The 20,604-nt window shown below is 42.9% G+C and overlaps 1 protein-coding gene across 2 annotated transcripts in view; it reads right to left on the minus strand.

Annotated features, from left to right (window-relative positions):
* Positions 1-10,512: 10,512 nt before the first annotated feature.
* Positions 10,513-20,604, minus strand: part of LOC136629011 (zinc finger protein 345-like) — a 185,224-nt gene continuing 175,132 nt past the window's right edge. The window contains exons 3-5 of one of the 2 annotated variants that reach the window (XM_066605116.1): positions 14,669-14,848; positions 14,466-14,589; positions 10,513-12,135 (exon numbers count right to left, since the gene is read on the minus strand). In XM_066605116.1, the coding sequence (XP_066461213.1) occupies positions 10,721-12,135; positions 14,466-14,589; positions 14,669-14,848 (1,719 nt within the window). In that variant the 3' untranslated portion in view covers positions 10,513-10,720. The remainder of the gene's footprint in view (positions 12,136-14,465; positions 14,590-14,668; positions 14,849-20,604) is intronic. The other variant, XM_066605115.1, reaches the window with a different exon arrangement.

Genomic DNA, 20,604 nt, shown 5'->3' on the forward strand with positions numbered 1-20,604 from the left:
GAACTTGTTAGGAGGAGTCTCACTGCTGGGGGGGCCACACTGTTTTTCCTGGCGCCGCTGGGGGGCTTGCGGGCGTCTGCACTCGGGGTACCCCCGCGCCGGCCATTGCGCAGGGATGCGTTGTCTGGGTCCAGACCCGCTCTCATGCTGGGAGGCATGGCAGGAGAGGGGCCGGGTTTATTACATCACCGGCTGACATGTCATCTTGCCCCGCCCCACCATAGGCGGGGCCTTGGGTATATATATTTTGGCTGCTGCTGCTCCTCAGTGCCAGTGTTTGGTCTGGTTTTGTTCTGCTAACACCCGCGTACTCTGTTCTGCTTCCAGTGCTTGGCCGTGCAATCTCTGACTTTGAGCTTGTCCATTCCCTCAGCATTACGTTCCCGGTTTGTTTGTCTCAGTCTGTCCCTGTCTTTTGGTTGTATTCTCCTTGGTCTGTTTTCTGTTTGGTTAGTATATTTCTCAACTTGTTCCTTCCCTTCCAGGGGCATCCCTAGTGCAGTGTGGGGACCGTCGCCCAGTTGTCGCCCTGGGGGTTAGCCCAGGGGGGCAAGTAGGCAGGGACAGGGGAGACGGCTGGTGTAGGGACTTCCGCAATCTCCTTGTTTCTAACCAGTCCTGACACTCCTACTCACAAGCAGAACACTCTAACTTCAGCCAACTCTCTGGCTAGGCTGGGATGTCTTAGCTGCACGGGTCTCGTAAACATTCCTCCTCCTTGTAAGCCCAGAACAGATCAAAATCCCACTTGCACACACCTTGTAATCACATATATATAATGAGGTCACATGACATACAAAAGATACATTTCCAGACATAACCCAGACAGTAACCCATTCAGTGCTGCAGAGGTGCACTACACATTATATTCATACAACACAAAAACACTGACAATACAATAAGCATGAGACAAATACATGCATACTGATGGAGGGGCCCCATAAACTCTGGGCCACTATGATTGTAACTGCTGAATTTTTCTTGTACTAAGTGACATAATATGCAATAAAAGGGATCTAGATTTGGAGTAGATGATGATTATTGTATGGAACAACCAATAAATGTGTGTTATCTAAAAAGCCAATACAATCCAGATGACTCGTCTTGTAAATCCCCCGCGTGCACAGGATCTTCCACATTAATATATAACTGCATCTCAGAACTTGTTAATAATCGTAATTAAAAATTTGCTTTTGAAGCATAGCTGCTTGTTTTGTGTTTGCGCCAATCTTTCTTTATCAGTTAAATGTTAGGATGTTGCCTCATTCACTGAGGCAGAGAAATCAGTTATCTACTACACAATTTTCACTGTTTGGATTTCTTAGAGAGAAGATATATAAAATATAACTTTTATTAATCACTACAAGATAAAATTCCAGGCATATACACTTGACCGGACTACAGATTTTACGTCTGATCCACAAACGTATAGTGTCCTAGACCGGTTATTGTTTTAATACCTATCTCAGGCATTTCAGTACTCCATCTACTGGATAATTTGATTTATATACTTTACTCATGAGACCCACACAACCCTACAGATAAGTCGTGTTCCCATTGCAGTTGAAAATGTGAAAAATTTAATTTTGTTCAAAATTATCCCAATTTTGGCACTTTCAATAAACATACACAAATTCTATCGGTCTATTTTTACCACCCAAATGAACTACAATATGTGGTGAAAAAACAAGAATCACCTGGATATGCAAAACCTTAACGGAGTTATGCTATGTTAAAGTGACACGTCAGATTTCCAAAATTTGGCTCCGTCATCAAAGTGCAAACAGGCTTGATCACTAAGGGGTTAAGCCTGCCTCATGGTTGTTGTCTGCTAAAGCCATTAACGCGGAGGAGATTAGAATTAGAAATTACACTTTTGGTAATTTGGGGATTTTTGTTTGTAATTTTCCTAGTATGGATAATATGCAAAATTGCCTCTGAATAAAAGAAAGACTACCCTACCGCTCTTTTCCCATAAGGTAACACTAACAAAGGGTTCACAAACTTCTATAATGTCATCGTCCTGCCGTAAAACCAGAATTAAATTAAAAAATAGGCTTTACTCACCTCTCTTCATCACCCTGGGACACAGCTGATCGGCTCCTGCGCCTCTGGTACCGTCTCCCGGCGTGTATGTCTGGCGGAAATCAGGTAAATTTATGGTTGTAGTGACAAAACCCCCTTGATAAGGCCCTTTTGCACGGCAATATAAAGTGAAACGCGCATGCAACCATCGGTAATGAAGCGTCCGTATACCGTTCTCCTGCCATACATTTACACTGAACAATAATTGGGTAGTTTCCATCATCCATTCTTACATAACTGCGCCTCTAGTCAGCCCTCACCACTACTTTCTATTCAGCAATTCATAGGATGCCTGTTTAGACCAAACGATGCGGCGGTAGACGGATGATGATTTTTAGGTCTGCATGAAAGATCCGACTGCATGAAAGATCCGCTTGTCGGAACTGTTAACACTTTAAATACCACTCTGACCGGTATTTAAAGTGTTAACAGTTCTGACAAGCGGCGCGGCTCGTCGGAGCTGCTGCCCCCGGGTGCCCGCTGTAAGAAACAGCCGGCACCCGACGTTCAGGGGGCCCGTACAGCGTCCCATGATGAGATCGCGGGACGCTGTGTGGTTGCTAGGCAGCCGGGGACCTCCTGAAAGGCCCCAGAGCTGCCTATGCAGAGTGCCCATAAAGCGAACAGCTTGATGAGGCGCTCTGCATAAACAGCCCTAGGGCCTTTCAGAAGGCCCCCGGCTGCCTAGCAGCCGCGATCTGACTGGACAGGCTTCTATCAGGCTTGATAGAAGCCTGCCCGGTCCCTGCACAGTATGATGTAATGCCGTAGCATGACATCATACTGTGCAGGACAGATAGTTCGTATCTAGCGAAATTCGTAAGTCGAATGTTCGCAAGTCGGGGACTATCTGTATTAACATTTCTACTCTCAAGCTATAACATCTTGGAATATTCTGTCCCTAACCACTAGTGAGAGCGCTAGAAGCAACATAACCTCTGTTATACTAGTATTTTGGGGTGAACCTTGACAATACGGTTATTTTACCATTGAGGATGATATACTGAAAGCACCTCCAGAGTCCTATCATTATTAATACTTGATGGGACTGGAATCATGGTACAGCTATTAATACAAGGCGCAGTAAGGGGTATGAACACAAATCCACTCTGCTATTTAAGCAAGTAAGTGTCCCCCTGGGAGGTAGCAATACCATTTGTCTGTTCTATATGATGATGTGATGTACAGTTATATCCATTAGACCTGTGGATCGGAGCTTTATTGTGCTAGGTCCTTGAGGACCTGCTGTATTTCTGACCATTAGGATGGGGCTTGTGACAATGATGCGAGTCCATAGGTGATCAGTAGCCAGACCCCTGAGTGGGAGGTATCCGTTGTGGCTTTATAAGAAAGCACTGGAAACTCGGATATTCAGATGTCTCCAGCCTACCATTAAGGCCGGAGGCTATGCCGTATTCTTGTTTGTTATTTTAACCCTGTACTATCCAGATAGAGCTAGGCATTTGAAAGACTGAGAGATTGTTCACAGACATAGAATTAGAAGCCTATCCTCTGTCAAGTAGATTCATGCAAGAATCTAGGCTAGGGATATTGTTCTCTTTAGGAAGAACCTATTTAGGCATCTCCATAGCACTCCTAAGTGAAGATTTTTCAGCATATCTTCTAGAGATTTTCAGTTAGGGTCATTTGTGTTTGCCCCATATAGGCACTTGCAAAGAAGGTTTAGTTTATTTGGGGTTCTGAGGAGTTGTTTGAACTGACAGAAACACATTGAACCAGAACCAATCTGTGGACCAATAAGCATTAAATGACCAGCCAATGCACATACGTACATCATGATAGATGACTAATGCCAAGCACAGCACCATTTACATTTCTGGATATTAAGCTTCATGCACTTTGGTCTATTCCTGGACAGATTTGCCTGTCACTTCAGCATTTTTGATGTTGGCTATTGGATATTAGAAATTGCAGATTGCATGCCTAATGCTAGGTCTGGATCCAGCTGTAATCTTGATAGCTGAAATATGGTACCTAGACTGGAAATCTGGCATTAAGAGGACATACTGCCATTTTGCTCTTGGATCAGAATGCAGGTCTCGCGTTCACCCCTAAGGGGGAGTTGATGTACCAGTGCTCACACTACCTGCACATTGACCATATAGTTGGTACAAATCCCTAATAAAGTTGTGATCAGCTAAGGGTATTTATCACAGGGCTCAACTGTGATAATGCAAATATATGACGCGATGACATCACTTTGAGACTGCTCAATTCACTTGGAGAAGTAAGTTTATTCCTTTTGTTTTACTCCAAGTAAGTGGATAATTTAATAAGTTACCTCTCTTACGAGTGCAGGAATTTTTTAAATTGACCAGAATTGAGGATTGACCGCAGTACCAAGAGAATTCTACCCACTAGTACAGACAGGAAGGCAGATGACAAGAACAAACACGAACAATATAAACAGAACAGAGGCAGATGGTAAAGCCTGGCCGATAACAGAAAGTAAAGCAGACAATAGCAAGGTCTAACGGTCAAGCTGACAGAAGCAGGATACCAAACGAGCCAGATTGGAAAACGCTGGCTGATGACAGCAAGGTCTAGCGGACAAGCTGACAGAAGCAGGATACAAACAGAGGCAGACTGGCTAGCAGACAGAGGGGATGGCACAAGGTACCAGGGCCAGACTACTCACAGGTCAGAGTAGCAGCACTACTCAGAGAATACTGAAAACTGAAAATAAGAGCAAGGTCTAGCGGACAAGCTAACATAAGCAGTGAACAAACAGTGGACACTGAAAAACCAACAGGTCAGAGTACCAGGGCTACTCAGCGAACGCTGAAGACTGAAAAATAATTGGCAACTCCCAGGCAGCAAGAACTGGATATTATAGGGAGGAGCTGATAGGTGGATAGACCTGTCAATCACCAGCACACCTCTCAGACACATAGGAGGGTAATTAACCTGACTGAAAGGCACTGGAGCTGTTAACCCTGGCTCGTCTGGACAGAACAAGGTGTGCTGGCAAAATTAACAATGAGCTGACAGGCGTAACACACCAATGCATCCAACGGGCAGAAATCAATTTCCATGCCCAATCCAGTGCTCTCTGAATTCCCAGAAGTGTACACCCAATAACAATACACTACAAACAATTTCTGGGACTAAGACCAATATCAATTAGATACAGTATACACTATCTCTTGTACCCCATTCCAAAATTCAAACAATTTTACACAATCCCCGAACACATGCATTAAATCTGCATCATTCATGTAACATTATAGCCATCCTGAGTCTATACCCATATTAAACTACAATATAATACCCATATTAAAAATCTTTACCGGAGTACAATAAACTCTATGCACTAAATACAATTGTAATATTCAATGACTTTCAGATAGAGATATCATTAGAATCATACACAGCACTGTGGCCTATTTACATGGGGGGAGCAAAAATATAGAAACACCTTACGAAATGCATTAGATTTTAATCATTAGACTGAGTTCCCCAATTGCCTCCTACTTGGCGAAGAGTTACTTCAAAAATTTGTGTTTACTTCACCTCTTGCCCTGCTCTCGGTTGATTGAGGAGCCAGCTGGTGAAAACAGCTGAATGCTCAAACCTCTGACCAATGGAACCTTGTTGTTTGGGCAGATGTTCATTTCTTCCCAGCAGCATCTGTGTTATATTACCTCCACTTATTGAAATATGATTTAGAATCCCATGTGGCGCAGTGTTAAGGCAGCAGAATGCAGGTTGACTCAGCGTTCCATCCTTCTGAGGTCAGTAAACTGAGTGCTCAGCTTGCTGCGGTGTAATAAACAAATTACCTGAAAGTGCTGTGGAATAAGTTGGTGCTAAACAAATAGCAAGTCCCTTCCTTTTACAGTGTTTCCGTATTTTTGTCTACCCTCTGTATCTTCACTTATATGGCAGAAATCTTTTCCCCATTTTTCTTTTACCTTCATTTGGAATTGCTGAGAATAATTACAAAGCATGTGTCTATATAAATAAGACATTACAACTTTCAGCCTAGGGTCACACAGGGCGGATTTGCCGCGGTTTTGCAGCAGCAGATCCGCCCGCGGCAAAACCGCCCGCGGCCGCTAATCCCGGGATTAGCCAGCCATGTGGATGAGATTTCTCAGAAATCTCGTCCACACGGGACGGCTAATCCGCTGCGGTAAATCCGGTTGAAACCGCGGCTGTGGCCGCCGCAGCCGCGGTTTCAAAATAAGCAGCATGTCCATTCTTTTTTTCATTCCGCTGCGGCCGCGCTCTCCTCTATGGGAGCGCCGGCCGCAGCGAAAGAGCGAGCGGCCGGGCCGCTTCAAAGCCGCCGCGGCTTAAACCGCGGCGGTTCTCCCGGCGGAAATCTCGCGGTTTTTGCTGCGGCCAAACCGCGAGATTTCTGACGGGAATCCGCCCCGTGTGAACCCAGCCTCATAGCTCCAGAACATTCAAGAAAATTCAACAGATCATGTTGGACCGTCAGCACAGAGACTGTCCGTCCTAAGCAGTAAGCACACGTCGTTACTAAAGAAACTGGAAAAATAACTCTGGGGAAGATTCTAAATGTCTCTAAAGTGTCCAAAACGATAACCTCTTTTTGGAACAGATACATTCTAGCTTCTATTCTACAACCTTGCAAGGAAATAAGAACTTTGAGGCAACAGCATAGTCCCCAGCAGTCATGGATTGTGGGTCATGATGCTGTCTGAAAAATCCATGGTCAAAACATGGAAGTTGTAGCCCTACTGATTTCTAGTCATATTATATAGTTGGCCAGCTGAGATATGTAAGGCATCAGGTCTTCGATTACTTGTTACGCAACAGAGATCATTTTCATGAAGGGTCGATCATGTCAGACAAATCTGATCAGTTTCTACGATGAAGTAAGCTCTAAGCTGGACCAGGGAGAATCTATTGATCTCGTATATCTGGACTTCTCTAAAGCCTTTGACACCGTGCCACATAATAGGCTGATATATAAAATGAGGCAGCTCGGATTGGGTGAAAACGTGTGTAAGTGGGTAAAGAACTGGCTCAGAGATAGAAAGCAGAGGGTGGTAATAAAGGGTTCATACTGTGATGGGGCCACCGTTGCTAGTGGGGGGCCACAGGGTTCAGTATTAGGCCCCATTCTGTTCAATGTATTTATCAACGACCTGATAGAGGGGCTGCACAGCAAAATATCAATATTTGCAGATGACACAAAATTATACAATATAATTAATACAACGGAGGACAATGTGCGGCTACAAACGGACCTGGATAAGCCGGGGGCTTGGGCAGAAAAATGGCAAATGAAGTTCAATGTGGATAAATGTAAGGTTATGCGCATGGGCAGGAGAAACGGATGTCACCAATATACACTAAATGGGGTACTGCTAGGGAAAAGTGAGATGGAAAAAGACCTGGGGTACTAGTGGACTGTAGACTAAACTGGAGTAACCAATGCCAGTCAGCTGCTGCAAAGGCAAATAAAGTTTTGGGGTGCATGTAATGGAAATATTTTTATGGCTATTTTGTAGCCATTAATCCTTGATTCTATATGTATAAATATATATATATCTGAACAGGCTTTAATATATCAAGTAGGCCCCACATTCTAAGGAACTAACCCCAGACCTGTTCTACATGTTTATCATGTGTAAGTAAGAGAATGGCTTTGATGTTTGTTATAACACCAATCAGTCTGTCTTTGTGGAGCCAGCCATATACATATCTATTGTCTAGGAGGTAGACCTTGTCTGACTAGATCTTATCACTCTATAGAAACTGGTCAAATCCAGAGTTTGATAACATCTTGGTTTGCAAAGCTTGGAGAGTATGGCCTATTACTCAGCAAGTTATACTAGTATAAAGGATAGGAGAGGGTCTAGGGAGCAGTAGCCTTTGGAAACTAAGGAGTAGTAGCTTTTGGAATGAAGGAGTAGTAGCTTTTGGAATCTAGGGGGAGAAGCTCTTGGAATCTCTGATGGAAGGATGAGAAGCTCTGAGTAGCATGGAAGCTTCAGAGACCAGATGAGGATGTCATCTGTTGAACCCCTAGAAGTGAGGGGAACCTTTGGTAATGGTAATATGCGATCTGTAATCATTTAGGTTTATACCCAGGACTGTGACAGTAACAAGATGGCATCCACTATGTTTAGAGGAAAGTAGGTTTCATCACCAACATAGAAGGGGATTCTTTACTGTAAGAGCAGTTAGACTGTGGAACTCTCTGCCTGAGGACGTGGTGATGGCAAAATCCATAGAGGAGTTTAAAAGGGACTTGATGTCTTTCTAGAGGGGAAGTATATTACAGGATATAAATCTTAGGTTAATTGTTAATCCGGGTATACAGGCAGGTAGGAACTATTAGGGGTTGATCCAGGGAACAGTGTGATTGCCATTAGGGAGTCGGGAAGGAATTTTTTCCCCAAAAGGGCTATTTGGTTTCTGCTCTTGGGGTTTTTTGCCTTCCTCTGGATCAACAAAACAGGAGGATAAACAGGCTGGACTAGATGGACATTGTCTTCATTCAGCCTTACATACTATGTTTTATACAACCCATTTTCCATCTTCAAACCTGTGAACCTATAACCCCAACAAGTTCTGCTTATCAGCACAAGTATAGAAATTAACCCCTTAACGACCGGGCCATAGTGTTTTTACGTCCTGCAGCTGCAGGACGTGTATGGAGGGAGGTAGCGGAGCTATCTCTCTCCATACAGCGCGGGCGTCAGCTGTTTATTACAGCTGACACCCGCGGGCAATAGCCGAGCTCGGCTGTTCGGCCGATCGCGGCTACTAACCCTTTGCATTTAAATCCCCCGAACGCTGTTTGGGGGTCCCGCACAGCCCCCCCGCGGTGAGATCGGGGGATCCGTGCAGGTGTCATGGCAGCCGGGGGCCTAATGAATGGCCCCAGGGCTGCCTTAGCAGACTGCCTATCAAGCCATCCACACAGGGTGGCTTCATAGACTGCCTGTAAAAAAGCAGTATGACGTAATGCTATAGTATTACGTCATACTGCGGGAGCGATCAAAGCATCGCGCATGTTAAAGTCCCCCAGGGGGACTTCAAAGTAAAGTTAAAAAAAAATCAATAAAGTTTTTTAAATTGTAAAAAAAAAAAAAAAAGTTATAAAAGTTTCAATCACCCCCCTTTTGCCATATCTATTATTAAAAAATCTAAATCATAAAATAAAAATATGTATTTGATATCGCTGCGTCCATAAAAGTCCGATCTATCAAAGTAGTGCATTATTTTTTCTGCACGGTGAACGTCGTCCGAAAAAAAAAATAAAGAACGCCAGAAATGCATTTTTTTTAGTTACCCTGTCTCCCAGAAAAAAATGCAATAAAAAGCGATCAAAAAGTCGTATGTATTCCAAATTGATACTATCGGAAACTACATAACATCCCGCAAAAAATGAGCCCTTGCTCAACTACGTCGACGGAAAAATAAAAAAGTTATCGCGCGCACAAATGACCGCAGAAAATAATTGAAAAAAATTTAATATCTTAAAAAAAAAATACAAGTACTACAGCAAAAAAAAACTATATAAGTTTGGTATCGTAGTAATCATACCGACCCATAGAATAAAAATATCAGGTCATTTTTGTTGCAGTTTGTGCGTCGTAGAAACAGGACGCACCGAAAGATGCTGGAATGTCGTTTTTTTTCCATTTCTCTCCGCTAAGAATTTTTAAAAAGTTTTTCAGTACATTATACGGTACAATAAATAGTGCCATTGAAAAATACAACTCGTCCCGCAAAAAACAAGCCCTCATACAGCGACGTCGATGGATAAATAAAGGAGCTACGATTTTTTAAAAGGGAGGAGGAAAAAACAAAAATGGAAAAAAGCAAAAAAGCTCCATCACTAAAGGGTTAAGAGGAAATACTGCTAGCATTACTGATCTTCCTGTAGAAACACTTTTATGGAGTAATAAGAGATTTCTGCACTTCTAAAATACAAGCTCCTGGAAAGAAAAGACTATCAGCTCTCTGGAACATCTATTTCCGATGGGAACCCTGGTAAGTGGTATCACTAGCAAACGGCATCACATGAGACGACTTGTACAAGATTGTAAATGTTTCTACAATGGCATCATGCTGGGAATGCTCAATTCCCTGATCCAAGTCCATCCCTTTTATTGTAGGTTTAGCTACAGATTAGTTGATACCTGCGAGTCAGAGATAGATGGAAGCCCTCATCACAGGAGAATGGAAGGAGGCTCTTGGAAAACAAAGTGTCCTAAACTCCACAAAGTCTGGGATCCGCAGTGTGATCCTCCCCTCACTATATACCAACTGCCTGCCAGCCCTCCCTCCAGTCCATCAGATCTGAGGCAACATCCGAACATCCAACTGATGAAGAAAGATTGGCGCAAACACAAAACAAGCAGCTATGTTTCAAGAACAAATGTTTAATAACGATTATTAACAAGTTCTGAGATGCAGTTATATATTAACAAGGAAGATCCTGTGCACGCGGGGGATTTATAGGACGGGTTATCTAGATTGTATTTTCCTTTTTGGATAATAGACGTTTATTGGTAATTACATACAATAATCATCATTTATTGCTTTCTATTGTGTAAAATGTCTTTTTGTAACTGTCTGATTTTTTCCTGTACTATTTGTAAATAACATGAGTTCAAGAAAATGGTTACTTCCGTGTGTGAATTTTCTCATGTCTAAGAAGAGTTGAATTCTGAGTAAAACATTTCCCACATTCTGAGCATGAAAATGCCTTCTCCCCTGTGTGAATTCTCCGATGTCTAGCAAGAGCTGACTTCTGAGAATAGAATTTCCCACATTCCAAACATGAAAATGGTTTCTCCCCTGTGTGACTTCTCTGATGTTTGACAAGTTCGTATTTTGTAGTAAAATGTTTCCCACATTCTGTACATAAATATGGCTTCTCACCTGAGTGAATTCTCTGATGTATTACAAGATGTGATTTTACACTAAAGCGTTGCCCACATTCTGAACATGAAAATGGTTTCTCTCCTGTGTGACTTCTCTTATGAGTAACAAGATGTGATTTAAATCTAAAACATTTCCCACATTCAGAACATCTAAATGGCTTCTCCCCTGTATGAATTCTCTGATGATTTACAAGATGTGATAGCTCACTAAAACATTTTCCACATTCTGAACATGAAAATGGCTTCTCCCCTGTGTGAGTTCTCCGATGTCTAACAAGAGCCGATTTCTGAGAATAGAATTTCCCACATTCTGAACAATGAAATGGCTTTTCTCCTGTATGACTTCTCTGATGTTTGACAAGTTCGGATTTTGCAGTAAAATGTTTCCCACATTCTGTACATAAATATGGCTTCTCCCCTGAGTGAATTCTCTGATGAATCATAAGATGTGATTTTACACTAAAGCGTTGCTCACAAACAGAACATGAAAACGGCTTCTCCCCTGTGTGACTTCTCTTATGAGTAACAAGATGTGAATTCAAAGTAAAACATTTCCCACATTCTGAACAACTAAATGGCTTCTCTCCTGTATGAATTCTCTGATGTTTTACAAGATGTGATTTTGTAATAAAACATTTCCCACACTCTGTACATGAAAATGGCTTCTCCGCTGTGTGAATTCTTTCATGTGCAATAAGATTTGAATTCTGAGTAAAACATTTACTACATTCTGAACATGAAAATGGCTTCTCCCCTGTGTGAATTCTCTCATGTGCAACAAGATTTGAATTACGAGTAAAACATTTCCCACATTCTGAACATAAAAATGGCTTCTCCCCTGTGTGAATTCTCTGATGTCTAACAAGACTTGAATTATCAGTACAACGTTTCCCACACTCTGCACATGAGTACGGCTTCTTCCCTGTGTGAGCTCTGTGATCTTCTCCCTGTCTGTGACTTTTCTGATCAGTCTGTGATGACTCAAAAGTTGGGACCTGTATTAGAGGATCAGTTGATGGATTTTTGTTGTGAAGGGCTGCGGGGACATCTGGGATAATGGCAGGTTCTTCATCTGTATCTTGTGTGATACCACAATCTTCTACTTTACAATCTACAGACATCAGACATCCATCTGAACTCCCGGTACAGTCATCTGCCAAAGATAAAGCTGAGTTTACTATTTCACAACTTATATTGATATTATTATACAGTACGGTAGCTTCATAGTTAACACTGTTGCCTTGCAGCACTGCGGTCCTGTATTCAAATCTGACTATGGACAACTGCATGAACTTAGTATGTCCTACCTATGTTTGCGTGGGTTTCTTCCCATTCTTCAAACATGCTATCCGGTCAATGTAAAAATTTTAAGCCCAAATGTCAAGTTTAGTAACCTGCCACATAATATGTATACACTATGTAAAGAGGATTAGATTTCTATACAAACATTTCAATACCAACTACAAGTCAGGTGGCAAAACTCAGTTATTAACTCGGTAAAAACAGCAATGGCAAAACAGATCCCAGTCTATCAGTGGAGCTCAGAGTGCAGACCAGTAGATCATGATGTTTCGCCATAAGGCTGTTCTCTTGTCCTTCTGTGGTGAAGCACCCCATCTTCACAGGGGCATGTGACATCTCTGCACCTTTCCTCCAAAACATCACCAACTGTCTGTCTGCTGTCTCCAACACTATGTCCTCTCTCTACCTAAAACTAAACCTCTCTAAAACTGACTTATTGGTGTTTCCTCCTTCCACTAACCGATCTCCTCCTGACATCTCCATCTCAGTATGTGGCGCCACCATAACTCCCAAACAGCATGCCCGCTGCCTTGGGGTCATATTCGACTCCAATCTCTCATTTACCCCATACATCCAATCTGTGGCCTGAACATGTCAGCTGCACCTCAAGAACATCGCAAGAATCCGCTCTTTTCTCACCATAGACACGCTGAAAACGCTTATTGTTGCCCTCATCCACTCACGGCTCAATTATTGCAACTTGTTGCTGATCGGCCTCCCCTGCACCAGACTCTACCCTCTCCAATCCATCCTGAATGCAGCAGCCAGGCTCATATTCCTGTCCAGCCGCTACTCGGACGCCTCTTCCCTGTGCCAGTCACTGCACTGGCTGCCAGTTAAATACAGAATTCAATTTAAACTTACTACCCTAATCTACAAAGCCCTCCACAGTGCAGCGCCCCCCTATATTGCCTCCCTCATCTCAATCCATCACCCAGCCCGGGCTCTCCGCTCGGCAAACGAAACTAGACTGCACACCCCTCTAATTCGAACTTCTCACTCCCGCCTCCAAGACTTCTCCAGAGCAGCACCAGCCCTCTGGAACGCACTACCAAAGGATACCTGGGCAATCCAGGACTCGCAGAACTTCAGGCGTGCTCTAAAAACGCACCTTTTCAGGGAGGCATACCGCATTCTCTAAACAAACCCCTCTGTACTCCGCCTGATAACATGCTCCCTGACCTACTGACTGCAATCCCTGCTAGCTGTCATAAACTGCCCCTGCAGTCACACCGATTCTGCCAAATATCTGACCATTGTCTGTGTATAGAATCCCTCACTCTCCACCTCGCCATACCGCGCACATCTCCAGCCATTTTACCTTCTGTATCACCCCATTACTTGTAGTATGTAAGCTCGTTGGAGCAGGACCCTCACCCCTATTGTTTCCACCAACTGATTACGCTTGTAACCGTGGTTCTGTAATTTTTTGTACTTTTGTCTTTCTGTATTCCCCGTCTATGTAAGCGCTGCGGAATATGTTGGCGCTATACACAAAGATTATTATTATTATTATGTATCAGTGTACCAAGCTGTCACCACTCTTCTAGTAAATGCTCAGTGGGGAACCATACTGGTCCCTGTGAGTCAGTGCTATTAGGTGGTGTCCGTCTCACACACTCCTGACTGCTACATGTACCTTATCACAGAGGGGAGGAGCAGTATGGTCATGTATGAAGAAGTCATGGCGGTAGAGCAAGTGTAAGGCCGGATTAGTACACACACCAGTGCTGCCGCCTTACGTTGTTTGGCTCCATACTAGAAGCCTAACAGAAAACACAAGAGTGCCACATCTATCACATGCCATCATAACTGCCTACAATGTGGTCCATCCGGCTTCAGGCATGCCCGCTGATATGTCCTGGACAAGACAGTGCTGTATGCTACAGTATGTTGTCCATTATTTGGTGCTGGATCTATACCAGAGTCTACAAACGAAGCCTTCAGCTCAGATACCGGATTAGCAGATGCCGTCTTCTGTTATAATGAAGGACACGTTCTTTATATTTTTCCTTCTATTTCTGATCAAAATACGTGCAAAATATAGAACCAAAAACTGCAAATCTGAATCTAGTCTTATAAGTAACTAACTGTGGCTGCTGCAGGAAACACAGATGGACACTGAAGTCATTCCTTATATACAGATAATAAAGTCCCCATGGATTTAGTCCTGTCTATTACCTGGTGATGGGAGCGGCTGGCGGGTCTCCATCATGGCCTCCTTGTACAGATCCTTGTGTCCTTCTAAATACTCCCACTCCTCCATGGAGAAATAGATAGCAACATCCTGACACCTTATAGGAACCTGACAACATAACATACAGTCATCACCCAGAAGCCTCCAGTGATTATAATATATAATGCCCCAGCATTTTCTGCATCACCTCTCCAGTCAGAAGATCAATCATTTTGTTGGTGAGTTCTAGAATCTTCTGTACTTTGATGTCCTTATGTACCGGGTGTTGAGATGGGTTCCCCGAGATTGGACTCAGGGTTCCTTCCCATCCATTACACACAGGGGCCCGACAGCCATCACTAGAGGTCTTCTTAACTACTGTGTAATCCTGTATATGGGGAGACATTAATAAATATTGCTACGGACATTTCTAGAGACTGTCACCTCTCCAGTGACATCATCTGTTATTACCATATATATGAACGCAGTCATGTGACATCATCAGAGTCTCTTGCCTCTCCAGTGACATCATCTGTTATTACCATAGATAAGAATGATGTAATGTGACATCAAAATCTCTTCAGTTACATTATCTGTTATTAGCATAGATAAGATTGAGTCATTTTAATTGTAAATAAAAGGAGCAGCCCTAGGGTATATCTGGCTAAATAAACATAATTTGCAAAAACTTGCCAAAGACAAAAAAATAGCCTAATAGTTATGCCCTTCCAAAAGAGAATACTGTAAAATTATATACTTTATTGACATATTTCCACTCAAAACAAAGACGCTTTAAAATGAAGGCATAGGTGGCTGAACTAAATCCTTAGTCCATAAAAGAACTAAATATATACTGCTAGGCAGGCTATGAGGGCAGTTGTCTTTGGCCACTAATATATTTATACAGCATGCAGTGTTTGGGGAAATTACAAAATTGTTATAACCAATAATTGGATGCGCAGGGGGTCAGTTACTAGAGATGCTATAAAACCAGCTGAATTATAAGCTTCCAGTCAACTGCTCTGCTGATTATGCATCAATCACAGTTGTGACAGGGGCTGGAGATGTCAAAGAGGTCTCTGTCAGACCACAATGAACAGCCTTAGTACCTAGCTATCCATAATATGTTTTTGCATAGTTGAGATGTCCCTAGAGATGGGAAGGCCTGGGAAAAAAAACAGAAGATGTTGGAAAAAAGAGTTTTTCCTTTTTTTTACCAAAGCCATTTTTTCCAGAAAATTAAAAAAAAAAATAAAGTGTGTAGAATATGTCATTCTCCAGTAATAAATAATATATTTATGTCCTGATATTCAAACTATATAATACGAAGACCTTAATGAAAGATTTCTGAGACTTTTTGTAAAGTCTTAAATTATTGCAAGTTCTCTCAGCTGAAGACAAGCAAATCCTGGAAAAGAATTCAAGTAAGAGAATACAAGCAGGAGAAATATGCATTTGTGTCACTGGGGGGCGCTGCAGGGTGAAGCCTCCAGTTTAGTTTACTTGTGTTCCTGCTTGGACCTCCCACAGTTGAGCAATTGTTGGTGTACAGGAGATGATGGGTTCTGTCCTCCTCTCAGGCCTTAACTGACACGCAAGAGGATACATTTTTTCTTCTTTTCCTCCTGGTTAGACCAACATCTGGAGTTTGGATACATTTCCACAGTGCAATGTCTGCTGAGAGCAAAGCTGCAATTTGCAAATATTTGATGAGGACTAGAACAAAAGGGTAAGCAGTAGAGATGAGCGACCGTACTCGTTTAGGGCGTTTTTGCACTCGAGCACCGCTTTTTCTGAGTAACCGACTACTCGGGTGAAAAGATTCGGGGGGCGCCGGGGGTGAGTGGGGGGTTGCAGAGGGGAGTGTGGGGGGGGGGAGAGCTCCCCCCTGTTCCCCACTGCTACCCCCCGCTCCACCACGCTGCCCCCCGCCCCCGCATCTTTTTGTTCGAATAGTCAGTTACTCGGAAAAAGCGGTGCTCGAGTGCAAAAACGCCCTAAACGAGTACGGTCGCTCATCTCTAGTAAGTAGCTTTTCTTTCCAGAGTTCTAATCCCAGAAACATGATTTCTGCTGCTTCTGGATCATTACAAAGTGTTTCTCCACCAGCAGCATCTTCAAATAGAGAAGTGTTGCAAACCGCTGACTCACAAAATACCCAATACCTTCATTTATAGATAAAATGACACCTGAAAGTCAGGAGAAAATGAATCATAGCCTTGCAAGAGCGACATGTGCTTCTGGATCAGTATTGTCAATAACTGAAAATGCATATCGGCAGGAAGCTTTAAATTTGTTACGACAATCAGATCATTTGCCAAGCAGACATTCCTCGAGGGAGTCAGAATATGAGCGTGTGATGGAATCCGTACAAGGAACAATCAGTGACGCACCATGTCTTGCAGTACCTAATGTGATTGTTCCCAGCAGGAGAAACCAGGTAATCTTGTAGATCTGATACCTTTTAATGGCCAACAAAAATACATGATGTTATAGAGAGCTTTCCAACCTACTCATTGTTCTTCTTCAGGCTTAAATAGAATAGATGTGAAGAGGCATGAATATTTACACACACATACTTATGACAAGGCACAGACACGGATGCGATTGGTTTGCACTTAAAATGATTACTGCAACAGAAACATTCTTAACTAGTCACTAATAAGGGAGTGAGAGTTTTATGGTCCCTGAATTACTGTTAGGGGGTCGCCAGGCCAGAAGTGTTATCTGTGCTATTGATATTGAAGGGCGGTTTCAAGTTACAAAGCCATAGAAGTATTTGGGAATATAAATTTATAACAACTCTTGACATGTTTAATAGAGGGCTAAATTATTTACGAGGATTTATTGGTGAATGGGAGGTATGAGAAATCTATAGCACAGATAAGACTGCTGGCCTGGTGACCCCCCAACAGAAATTCAGGGACCATAAAACGCTCACTCCCATATCAGTCTCTAGTTAAGAATGTTTGTGTACCTGTTGCAGTATTGCTTTTAAGTGCCAACCAATCCTATCCATATCTGTGACTTGTCATAAGTATGTATGTTATAAGTGTGTATAAATATTCATGCCTCTTCAGATCTATTCCATTTTAGCCTGACGAAGAGCCCCAGAGGTTCGGAAGCTCGCTGTAACATCATGTATTTTCGTTAGCCATTAAAAGGTATCATATCTACAAGATTACGTCGTTTCTCTTGCTGGGAACCATCACATTTTGCTCTACTGGCTAACACCGTACTAAACCTTTGTTTTCATTATTGCAGTACTTACAGATCAATGGCCAAATGTTCAGGGAGAAGGAATCATCAACTTTGTGATAATGCCTCAACCAGTCTTTTATAGAAGCATTGAAACTGAGAGAACAGACATACTGCAGAGTATATCACCAGTGAAATATGTGTAGATTTAGTGATAAATGACAGTGGAAAGAAGTATTTGCTTTTCTGACTGAGAATGGGAGTAATCACAGCAAAATGCTTTGATGAAGGACTGGGAGTAAGATGGTAAAGCTCGCATTTACATCATGTATTTTTGTTACCCATTAAGAAGTATCATATCTGCAAGATTACGTGGTTTCTCTTGCTGAGAACAATCAGATTTTAGTAGGGAACGAGAAGAAATGTGTTGCCATTCAGTACATGCTGCTGCATATCTACTGGATCCAAGATTCAAAGACAGTGGTGCGAGTGATGGGAGTACAGCTGCTGCATTTGACTGGATTATGAAACAAGCCGTGCACTTAGGACTTGATGTTGGAAAAGTACTTTTTAAATGTTGCAGAATAAAGAACATGTCCGGGGATTTAGCCCCCGGAATGCATTCTGGGATTCTGCAAAACATATCCATCCTGCAACATTGTGCAAGGTCTCTGCACCACAAAACCGCTGACACGTCTTGCTGAATGCAGATTCCTGAATCTTCTGTGAAAGAATCTGCTCTGTCTGGTTTTATTCATACTAAATCAAGAAACAAACTGTTAGGTTGTGCTGGCTGACATCGGTTGTGCTACATGGGTTTCTAGCAGCACAGCCTCACAGGTGTGGAATGATTGAGCTGCCTGGGTGTGGTGTTCTCCTGCTAGCGAATCAGATAAATATCCTCCCTCTGCATGAGAAAGCTATAGGGTTTATTGGTTTTGCATGCCTGTAAAGGTGCTTGTGTGTGAACAGTGACAGATCCAGTTTTTGTGCAGGTGGCCAGACATTAGGTGTGGATAGCCCTGTTCTATGTATATGGTGTGAACAGTGTCAAGTTCTGTATGTCTGAGCAGGTGGCTAGACATGAGGAGTGAACTGTCCTGTTCTATGTGGTTAGGTGTCTGGAATGCTAACCCTAGTGTGTTGCTGTGTGAATGGTGTCCTGTGCTGCCTGTGTTGTGTCTTGCTAGAGTAGGAACTGCAAGACACGAGGAGCCTTGATCGTGGCCTTGCAGCTTAAGGTCATTGGCCAATACATAAATCGATACCTCGTACTTTTATAGCTATGACATCTGCTTATGTGTACAGGTATGCATGGCGAGTGTTTGGCTCATTTGTCAGTCCCTATGCTATGTCTGTGCATCAGTCCAGTGCACAGTATGCAGTTCTCTGTCCAGTTGGTGTTTCTGTCAGCGCCTCCAGTCTGAATTCCGTCTCAAGTTCCCTTGTCTATGAGATACCCACCTTTTGGGCAGTTCCAAATGGTAACTTACCTGGTGCTCAGCAGAAAATCCCTAAGGGATCTCTGCCGGCACCTAGTGTCCACGTTAGCCTCTAACCCTCCATGGTCTCTGTGTCACGAGCCGCAGCCGGGAAGAAAAGCTCATAATTAGGGCTTCAAAGAATATCCGTCACAGAAAAAAGAAGAAAAAATCTTCCCCGCGCTCCAAGGGTTAAATATGAATGCAGACCGCTGGTCCGTAATTGCAAGACTATTTTTATTGCTACGCGTTTCGGCGTGAAATTACGCCTTTTTCAAGCAAAAATCCATATGGAAACCAAACATAAAACCACCTTATATAACTATACACAGGTTTACCTTACACATGTTGTATTTGCTACAGACGCCGTCTGAAAGTCCGCCCTCCTTCTGGGAGGAGATTCAATCACATGATCTAGTCATGTGACTCTGGTCATGGGACCGGAGTCTTTAATCCGAGGATCGCTTGATGCGTTCCATTCACGTCCATGAAGCAGATTTTAATTTTCAGGCTCTATTTAAAAGTAAAGCGGTCGGTCCATATTTATAATTCCACCTCCTCTGTAAAACTATATTCTTATCGTGAATACACACAAGAATCTAAAAATACATATATATATATATTTTTTTTTTACATTGAATATACCCAATTCGGAATTATTACTATTATTTATAAAGTTCTTCTTTTTTAAATTCTGGTCTAGATGGAGCTCAAATATTCTGGATACTTTTATTTCTCCTAAAAACTGAAGGACCGTGCTTTATCACAAAATATAGAAGTCAGCATAAAGATATTAGAAAATTAGAAATTATTAGGAACAATTGGTGTATTTTAGAAAATGACCCCATTCTTTTTTTTTCTCTTCGTTTTTCTGTGACGGATATTCTTTTTTTTAAAGCATCACTTAAAGTGTAGACCTTCTATGGAGCTTAAATATTGAGGTGGATCTTAACTAGAGATGAGCTGTTGCAGGGTCTGACAGAGCAGACCGACCTCTGGCTTTCGCCGTTGAGCCTCCAACCGGGCATAGTCGTGTGTGACAACGGCCGTAACCTTATGGCGGCTCTGCAGCTCGGCAGCCTCACACACATGCCATGCCTGGCCCATGTCTTCAATCTGGTGGTTCAGCGGTTTCTTAAAAACTACTCTCAATTGTGTGACCTGCTCGTCAAGGTGCACCACGTCTGCGCACATTTCCGCAAGTCCACCACGGACGCTGCCACCCTGAGGATCCTGCAACATCGGTTTAATCTGCCAGAGCACCGACTGTTGTGCCACGTGCCCACATGGAGGAGTTCTACGCTGCACATGTTGGCCAGGCTTTATGAGCAGCGTAGAGCAATAGTGGAGTACCAACTCCAACATGGGTGGCGTAGTGGTAGTCAGCCTCCCCAATTCTTTACCGAGGAGTGGGCCTGGATGGCAGATATCTGCCAGGTCCTCGGAAACTTTGAGGAGTCTACCC

Source organism: Eleutherodactylus coqui, chromosome 5, assembly GCF_035609145.1.
Source record: "Eleutherodactylus coqui strain aEleCoq1 chromosome 5, aEleCoq1.hap1, whole genome shotgun sequence".
In the NCBI taxonomy this organism is placed as follows: Eukaryota; Metazoa; Chordata; class Amphibia; order Anura; family Eleutherodactylidae; genus Eleutherodactylus; species Eleutherodactylus coqui.